This window comes from Herpailurus yagouaroundi, unplaced genomic scaffold (genome assembly GCF_014898765.1).
Source record: "Herpailurus yagouaroundi ecotype Mexico unplaced genomic scaffold, PumYag 100, whole genome shotgun sequence".
Classification (NCBI taxonomy): domain Eukaryota; kingdom Metazoa; phylum Chordata; class Mammalia; order Carnivora; family Felidae; genus Herpailurus; species Herpailurus yagouaroundi.
Genome location: NW_024412391.1, coordinates 579,552 through 589,200, shown reverse-complemented (window position 1 = coordinate 589,200; position 9,649 = coordinate 579,552). Strand labels below are relative to the sequence as shown.

Sequence of the window (9,649 nt, the reverse complement as noted above, 5' to 3'; positions counted from 1 at the left end):
CGGCAACGACGACGACTCCGGCCCGGGCCGGACAGCGCAGGGCCATGGCCGAGGCGGCCCCGGCTCCGGTAAGAGCGGCCCGCGCGCCGAGCGCTGCGAGCCCGGGACGGTCTGGGCGCCTAGAGCTCAGCGCCGCGGACCCGCGGGAGGGGAGGAGGTCGGGTCGCCCGGCCTGTCAGGCGCGGGGCCCCGGCGCAAGGGCGCTCCCGGGGTCCCGCCGGCGGGCAAGGGCCTGAGGCGCCGAGTGGGGACACCGACGCCGAACTCCGGCCCGGGACGGCGGCGCCCCCTCCCCCATCGTGCGGTCCCGGCGCCTCGGGTGCGAGGCCCGGGGCTCCTCCTTCCCATTCGGACGTTGAGAGCCGAGAGCGCGTCTTCCGCTAATGAAAGGAATGAGTGAAGAGGGGCTCCTCCCGCTCGGTGTCAGCCCCGCCACTGCCCGCCAGACGCGCGGCGGGCAGGAAGCTTGGTTGGGTGTTTCCATCAGCGTTCTGCGGCTCCGGCAGCCGTCCGCACGGAATCACGTTCGGGGCCGTCCGCCGGAGCCTCTCGCGGCCGCGGATGCGGCGCGGACGGTAGCCCCCGGGCGGGACGAAGGACTGCGTGAGCGCCGGGGTCCCCAGCGCCCGGTAGATGACAACGCGCGCCACTCTAGGCCCTCCGTCTGTGCTGCTGAACGACTGGTGCGGTTCCGAGGACCAGATAGCCTTATACGTGTTTATTCGTCCCGCGGCTATTTCCCGCAGGCCGGCAGCGAGCCAGGCCCTCTCCCAGTTGCTAGGGCCGCGGAGGTGACCAACGTAGTCCCTGCGCACAAGAGCCACGTAGAAGGAGCAGGGACCGGCCCAGTAGCATAGGACTGAAACGGACGCCGTGCATTTTGTCAGCCAGGAAGCCTTTGGTCGCCCCAGGGAGAGCCGTTTTAGTGAGTCAGGAAACAGAATGGGCAATGGAGTGCCCGGAAAGTGAGGAGGAAAAGAGGGAGCAGGTAGCAGTGGGGTGGGGAGTAGGGTAGAGAGGAACGCAGTGTCTGCCCTTGGATCTATTTTCCTTTTTCCTTTTTTTTTTTTACCAGGCTAAAGATGATCAAGCCTCGATGCCAACCCTATTTAATAGAAATAAAGTGGAAACTACATATGTACCTTTAAATTTTCTAGTACTGGCATTTAAAAAGTGCAAATAGATGAATTTAATTTTAGTATATGTGCTGCCGAAGCGAGCACGAATTTAATTTTAATATATTTTATTTAATCCAAAGCATACGGAATATTTCAGTGTGTAACCAATATTGAGAATGTTTTTTGTGGGGGGCAGGGGACGCCCGGGTGGCTCAGTTGATTAAGGATCTGACTGCTGGTTTTGGCTCAGGTCATGATCGCCTGGTTTTGTGAGTTCAACACCCCCCCCCCCCCCCATCTGACTCTTAGGCTCTGCACTGGCTGCATGGAGCCTGCTTAAGATTTTCTGTCTCCCTCTGCCCCTCCCCCACGTGCACTGTCTCTCAAATAAACTTAAAAAAAAAGAAAAGAATTTTAGAGCACACACTAGTCGGGGGAGGGGGAGAGAGGTAGAGGGAGAATCCCAAGCAGGCTCCATGCTCAGTGCACAGCCTGAGCCAGAGGCAGACCTGAATCTCAGGACCCTGAGATCGTCACCTGAGCCAAAACCAGGAGTCAGATGCTCAACCCACTGAGCCACCCCAGGTGCTCCCAATATTAAGAACTTACTAATGAAGTTTTCCATTTTCCCCCCTCATACTAAGTCTGCAGAATCTGGTGTGTATTTTAAACTTCCAGCACGTCCCAGTCACAATACCCACATTTCAAGTGCTAATAGCCACATGCGGTTCCCATTTTGAATGGTGCGGGTCTGCCTTTACCGAGAAGAATTAGGAGACATTGAACTACTGACCATAAAAAAGAGAAAAGAACAATGTCCCTAAAAGTGTGGAAAGCGTTGGCATTCAGAGCATAAGTGGAGAGATTAGTTTTAAATAGGATGCGTGCAACCTTTTCCTGTGGGAAGGAAGGAAGAAAGCATGGATTAAGCTACTGATGAGTTTGAAGTGAGAAGCCAGTGTAATAGGAGAAAGTTGAGAGAGTTGCAGGCTAATTACTCTTTCTTCTCAAAGTAGGAGGCCATGTTGTCCCCTGAGGTTGAGGGGGCCTGCAGTGGACAAGGGTCTCATTGCCCCACGTGTGCTCTCTGCACCACCAGCATCAGCATCACCCGGCAGCTTGGTAAAAATGCAGAATCTCAATTTGCCTCCCAGGCCTGCTGAATCAAAGTCTGCATTTTTATTTCTTAGTTTATTTATTGTAGAGAGAGACTGCGCGCACGTGCAAGCGAGCAAGCACGAGTGGGGGAGGGGCGGAGAGATGGAGAGAGAATCCTAAGCAGGCTCCACACTGTCAGCGCTGAGCCAGATGCGGGGCCGATCTCATGACCTGAGCTGAAATCAAGAGTTGGACGCTCAACCATCAAAGTCTGCCTTTTGACAAGATCTGCAGATGATTCTCGGGCACGTTAGTTTGAGAAGCGTTGTACTAAAAGTTTAAGGGGTGTGCGGGGGGGGGGGGGTTGCAGTGGCTACTATATGGAATGGGAAGAAAAGCGTAGGGGGCACCAGACAATGTTGAGTTCCTGCTGAGCTTAGAGACCACTGGTGTGGGGTGACATCAGTTTTCCCTGTCGTGTGACTTCCTTTAGTAGGGTTTACCAGCTTGCTTACAGGAACAGAGAAGGAACAGTTAGACTGATTCAGAGCTGGAGCAGGTGAGGCAGAAAGACAGAAAGGGGTTGAAGGTGGTTGAAATGATGCACCGAGGAAGGAAACAAAGCCTGTAACGGGCTGGGAAGCCAGGAGCAAATGGCTTGGGCAGGGGTTTAGTGGGATTGCAGAGCAGGTGGTGGGTGAGCTGGAGAGATGGGAGGTTGTGGCCAGGGAGCGGGTTGTCAAATTCATAGAGTCGCAAGGCTTTGTGGAGGTCATTCTGGTCCAATCTCCCCTATGTTGTAGGACCTTCCTTCCTTTCTTTCTTTCTTTAATTTTGGAGAGAGAGAGAGAGAGAGAGAGAGAGAGAGAGAGAGACCATGAGCTGGGGAGAGGGGCAGAGAGAAAATATTTTAATGTTTTATTTATTTTTGATAGAGCACAAGTGGGGGAGGGGCAGAGAGAGGAGAACAGAGGATCTGAAGCAGGATCTGCACTGACAGCAGTGAGCCTGGTGTAGGGATCGAACCCAAGAACCGCAAGATCATGACCTGAGCTGAAGTCAGATGATGAGAGAGAAAATCTTAAGCAGGCTCCACGCTCAGCGGGGGCTGTGTCTCATGACCCTGGGATCATGACCTGAGACAAAAGCAAGAGCTGGACACTCAACAGACTGACCCACCTAGGTTCCCTGGAATTTCTTTTTTTTTTTTTTTTTTTATTTTTTCAACATTTATTTATTTTTGGGACAGAGAGAGACAGAGCATGAATGGGGGAGGGGCAGAGAGAGAGGGAGACACAGAATCGGAAACAGGCTCCAGGCTCTGAGCCATCAGCCCAGAGCCCGACGCGGGGCTCGAACTCCCGGACCGCGAGATCGTGACCTGGCTGAAGTCGGACGCCCAACCGACTGCGCCACCCAGGCGCCCCATGGAATTTCTTTTTTTTAATATACATTTTATTTCACAGCATTTTCAGTGATGGGGCAGCCTGGTATTTTCTTGGAAAGATCTAGTTTCAAAAATTATTTATGTAGGACAGAGTTTGCCTGCCTGAAAATTCCATGTTCTAGTTCTGCCCTCTGGAATAAATGCAATATAATATTTAAAATATTAAACATTAAATAAAAAATGATAATGTTCTGGGGGCACCTGGGTGGCTTAGTCAGTTAAGTGTCTGACTTCAGCTCAGGTCATGATCTCACGGTTCATGAGTTCAAGCCCTACATTGGGCTCTCTGCTGCTCTGCTCTCAGCGAAGATTCAGATCCTCTGACCCCCTCTCTCTTTGCCCCCCCTCCCTGCTCTCTTGCACATGCACCCTCTCTCTCAAAAATAAATAAATGTTGGGGCGCCTGGGTGGCTCAGTCGGTTAAGCATCCGACTTCGGCTCAGGTCATGATCTTGCGGTCCGTGAGTTCCAGCCCCGCGTCGGGCTCTGTGCTGACAGGTCAGAGCCTGGAGCCTGTTTTGGATTCTGTGTCTCCCTCTCTCTCTGACCCTCCCCCGTTCATGCTCTGTCTCTCCCTGTCTCAAAAATAAATAAACGTTAAAAAAAAATTTTTTTTAATAAAAAAAATAAACGTTAAAAAAATTTTAATTAAGGGGGCTCCCGGGTGGCTCAGTTGGTTAAGCATCCGACTTTGGCTCAGGTCATGATCTTGTGGGTTTGGGGGTTCGAGCCCTGCATCGGACTCTGTGCTGACAGCTCAGAGCTTGGAACTGCTTCAGATTCTGTGTCTCCTTCTCTCTCTGCTCCTGCCCCTCCTGCACTCTGTCTCTCTCTCTCTCTCTCTCTCTCTCTCTCAAAAATGAATAAACATTTAAAACATTAAAAAAATTTTTAATTGAAAAAAGTCTGTTCTGCCTAACGTTTTAGAACCATCAAATATTTGAAAATATGTTTTCTCCATGCTCAATACTCTCAGCTTTTTAAAGTATTACAGAATGGTACGGTTGAGGTTCGTAAGCAGGGTGGTGGACAGGGCTGGAGCATAAATCAATAAAGGTTTTATCAGAAGGCAGTGAGTCCAGAGGAACCTAGAAAGATCTGGTGCACGTAGGCCTTTTCAAGAAATAGAGGATGCAGCAGCAACCCGAGCCTCTGGACAATTGGCTCTACAGCGTAACACCCCGGGGGATAGGCCAGGCTGGTTCTGAATCCAGTGTCCCTCACTGTCTGACTTCATTTATCCCTGAACCGCCAAAGCAGTCCTCTTGGCTTTTGTTGCTGACGAGCACCATAAAGACGAAGCTTTTGCAGGCAGTGCTAAAACTGTATTTAGATGAATCACAGCTGGTTAACCAGCCAACCGGTCCTTCTTTGATTTTAGTTTGGCTTAGGGTTCCTTCCAACACTCAGTGTCTTGTCTCCTCTCTCCACCGCGTACAGACTTCTGAATGGGACTCGGAATGCCTTACCTCCCTGCAGCCCCTTCCTCTTCCCACGCCCCCGGCAGCAAATGAGGCCCACCTGCAGACGGCAGCCATCTCCCTGTGGACCGTGGTGGCAGCCGTGCAGGCCATTGAGAGAAAGGTGGAGGTCCACAGCCGGCGCCTCCTGCACCTGGAAGGACGGACTGGGACGGCGGAGAAGAAGCTGGCCAGCTGTGAAAAGACAGTGGCTGATCTCGGGAACCAGCTGGAGGGCAAGTGGGCCGTGCTGGGGACCCTGCTGCAGGAGTACGGGCTGCTGCAGAGGCGGCTGGAGAACTTGGAGAACCTGCTGAGAAACAGGAACTTCTGGATCCTGCGACTGCCACCGGGCATCAAAGGGGATATCCCAAAGGTAATTCCCTCGCCCCTTCTGGGTGGAAAGTGGTACCACTAGTCCATAGACTAGGAGTAAGGGATCCCGTTGGCCAGTCAGGCTAAAGGAGCGATTAAGTTGTGTTTTGTTCATCTATTTGGGAAACATTTCACGTTCAATTTAGCTGTGATTTGAATTGAAGTGTCCGACTGAAGATTAGAAACCTCTTTCCAATTCAGAGTTGGCTACCTGGCAGATAGATTTTGTTTTTCTCTTCAGCTTTCTCCTGCCCTTTATCTCCGAGTCCCTTTTGTCTTTGTTAACCTGTCTGCTTCGTTCTTGGTGCGGAAGCTAAATTAAATATCATTTCAATCAGCCCCTATGAATTTGTTGGTAATTCTGGTGAAAAGAGGAGTCTGGGGGAAGAGCTGGCAAGTAGATGGTTTGGGGCTCTCTGTAGGCCTAAGATTGGCGTGATCCTGCCCTTTATTACCCTTTACGGAAGTATGTTGTGGGGCTAGGGCCCGGCCCTTCTGCAGGGAGTGGCCCATACACCAGAAGAAAATAAACTTCATTCTTAATCTATGAAACACAGCCTCGAGGCATCTGGTTTTCCTGAGCACATACTGTCTACTGAATATCTATATCCTGGAGGCACAGCACTGAACAATTCATGTAAGCTTCCCTGGAGCTTAAATTTTAGTGGAGAAAGACAGAAAATATAAACAGACAAGAATATAAATCCATTTAGGTGCAAGTAGATTAAAAAAAGTGCTATTCGGTGATTTAGTTTTTGGTGGGTTTTCAGAGCAGCTCTCATAAAGGTGCTAATATTTAGGCTGAGACTGAATGACAGGAAGGACGCAGCTGTGAGAAGATCTGAGGAAGAACTTTCTAGGCGGTGACGATGCCCCGTGCAAAGTCCTGAAGACAAACAAACGTTGAACACTGAAGGCAAGGGGAAACGCATTAGCTGGGATGCGGTGAAAACAGGCCTGTGCCTAGAGAAATGGATGAGGTCACGTTATTTAGGGCAGTGTTTTTCAGCACTGACTGTACACAGGAATCACCCGAGGGCTTTTTCCATTTTGGTGGGCATCACACCTAGAGATTCTGATTTAGTGGGTCCTGGATGAGGCTAAAACACAAATCTTAACATCTCCGTTGGTGGGGTCTAATGTGCAACCGGGGCTGTGAATCACTGATGTAGGGGTCTGAGACCAAGGTAAGGAATTGGTTTTATCTTGGGTATAATGGAAAGAAATTGAGGGTATTAAACAGAGGAGTTCTATCTGGTTGATATTTTGAACAAATCACTTTGGCTGCTCCGTAGGAGACATCAGGTTGGTAGGAATAGAAGCAGGGAGAAAACAAGAGGCAGCTGCAATAGTGGGAGAGATGAGAGTGGCTTGGGTGAGGGCAGCCGTGGTGGAGACGGATAGTGGGCAGATTCCGGACTTTTGGCGGAGATGCTGGGTAGAAGTCACGGATGGGAATTTGGTAATGAAGAACAATGATAATTTTAAATTTATTGTGTGATAATTTACATAGAACTTGTTCTAAGTGCTTTGGTAATTTTCATAGGAACCCTAACTTGCCCAAGATCATTTAGTTATTAAATATAAGTAATAGAGTAGTATTGCAACCCAGCTGGCTCCAGAGCATATGCTCTTAACCACCTTAGGTTTACTGACTGTTAGGCTTTTGGCTCCAAGAACCCGATGGATGGTGGTGACATTTACTGAGATGGGGACTATCTTGAGGAGTGGGAAGGAATTAGGAGCTCTCTTTTGGCAGTATTAGGTTTGAGGTGCCCGTGATACAGTCAGGAGAGATGTTAAGTGGTCCCCGCGGCTCAGAGCGGAGTAATATTTGGCAGTCATGGGTGCACAGACCCTGTTGAAAGTCCTGAGACTGGAGGTGATTGCCTCAGGAGAAAGCATGGCAAAGCAGGGAGAAGAGTCCAAGGACCATGCTCCAGGGGCAGGCAGAGCTGGCAAAGGAGACCAAAAGGAGTGGCCAGCGAGATGGAAACAAGATAGGAGTGTATGTGGCATCACAGGACGAGGAGGAAGAGCATTCAAGGAGAAAGCTGTCATTTGGATTGCATGTCACTGAGAGGTCTAGAAAGGTGCAGACAGAGTATGATTTGGCAACACAGACTTTGCCGGAGACCTTGCTAAGACGCGGGGCCTAGAAGTCTGGGAAAGGCAGGTTGAAGAGTGAGTGGGAAGGGAGAAAAGGGAGAGAATGATGACCGATGCCTCTTTCCAGGTTTGCAGGGAGGGATATCAGAGTCAGCATCTGATAGAGAACCTTCCCCAGTGTGTTTTACTTGTGTGTCTGGAGCCCATCCAGGAGTTCTTTGGGATAATTTATACTTAGTATTGCCATAAGATTAGTAGAAAAGGTAAGTTAAAGTGTGTACCCATTGTCTTACCTAGATAAATGGATAACGTTTAAACTCTCCATCTTAAACTCCAAAATCATATAGAAGATAATGTGATATTTCTTTAAGATATCTTCATGAAGTTAGAACATATTAGAGATTTATTAGCTTTAAATATGGAAGTAAAATTTGCGTCTTTGCTTTGTTGAAAATACTCTTCTTATTCTGTCTTTACTTTATTTTTATGTTTGTTTATTTCTTTTTGAGAGAGACAGAGAGAGCTGGGGAAGGGCAGGAGGAGAGAGAATCCCAAGCAGTCTTCTCGCTGTCAGCACAGAGCCTGACTCAGGGCTCAAACTCATGAACCATGAGATCATGACCAGAGCCAAAATCAAGAGTTGGACACTTACTGACTGAACCCCTCCCCCCCGCCCCCGCCGCCAGGTGACCCTGTCCTTACTTCTGAGTGCCAAGTTCAGAATAATCTTCCCTCAGTTTTCTTCTTACTTTCAATTTTAAACTGTGGTAAAATGTGCACAACCTAAAATGTACCATTTTCGCCACGTTTAAATGCCCAGTTTAGTGGTACTCAGTACATTCACATCACTGTGCAACTACCAACACCATCCATCTCCAGAACTTCCCAAACTGAAACTCTGTCTCCATTAAACGCTAATCCCCCAGCCCCTCTGCCCCGGCCCCTGGCGCCCACCATTCTGCTTTCTGTCTCTGTGAATTTGACTCTTCTGAGTCCCTCATATAAATGAGATCATACACTATTTGTCCTTCCGTGACTGGCTTATTTCACTCAGCACAATATCTTCCAGGTTCACCCATGTTGTATCAGCATTTCCTTTTTAAGGCTGAATACTCCACTTCTCTCAGAATTTTAAAGGCATCGGTCCTTTGTCTCATAACATCGAATGCCATTGATGATAAACCTTAATACCAAATCAATTCCAAATTAATATTTCAGCATTAATTCCAAATGAACACCAAATCCGTTTACAAGAAATCTGTTCTCTAGAATCTTCCCATTTGTACTTGGTTTTTTTTTTTTGTACTTGTTTTTCTAAAACGTGTTGAGGGTGTGTCTTCATGTAGGTCTTTTAACATTTGTGTCACACACTTGGTGTTATCTTTCATTCGGAAGATGGGTGTCTTATTCGGCTCTGGAAACTTTTCTTCCATAATCCTATTTTTAGGATATTTCATCCCCATTTCTCCTGTTTTTTCTGGAACTACCATCTGACTCATGGTGGGTTGTGATCTTTGTCTCTAACTTTCCCTTCCTATTATTCACCTTTTTCTTTTTTTTATTTCAAAAGAATTTTTTTATGTTTATTTTTGAGAGAGAGAAAGGACGTGAGCAGGGAAGGGGCAGGGAAAGAGGGAGACACAGAATCTGAAGCAGGCTCCAGGTTCTGAGCTGTCAGCACAGAGCCCGACAGGGCTCAAACTCATGAACTGTGAGATCATGACCCGAGCTGAAATCAGACACTTAAGCGACTGAGCCACTCAAGCACCCCCTATTCACCTATGTTTATTTACCTTTGAGACAGAGAGAGAGCGTGAGTGGGGGAGAGGCAGGGAGAGAGTGAGACACAGAATCTGAAGCAAGCTCCAGGCTCTGAGCTGTCAGCATAGAACCCGACGCTGGGCTTGAAGGCACGAGTCATGAGATTGTGACCTGTGCTGAAGCCGGTCGCCCAACCGACTGAGTCACCCAGGTGCCCCTCACCTTTAAAATTGTTTTTAGGGGCGCCTGGGTGGCTCAGTCGGTTGGGCGACCGACTTCGG

The 9,649-nt window shown here is 48.9% G+C and overlaps 1 protein-coding gene across 2 annotated transcripts in view; it reads left to right on the top strand.

The window, feature by feature from the left end:
* Positions 1-6: 6 nt before the first annotated feature.
* Positions 7-9,649, top strand: part of ZNF398 (zinc finger protein 398) — a 37,186-nt gene continuing 27,543 nt past the window's right edge. The window contains exons 1-2 of one of the 2 annotated variants that reach the window (XM_040471670.1): positions 7-68; positions 5,104-5,499. In XM_040471670.1, the coding sequence (XP_040327604.1) occupies positions 45-68; positions 5,104-5,499 (420 nt within the window). In that variant the 5' untranslated portion in view covers positions 7-44. Of the gene's footprint in view, positions 69-4,575; positions 5,500-9,649 lie in introns of those variants that run through there. The other variant, XM_040471669.1, reaches the window with a different exon arrangement.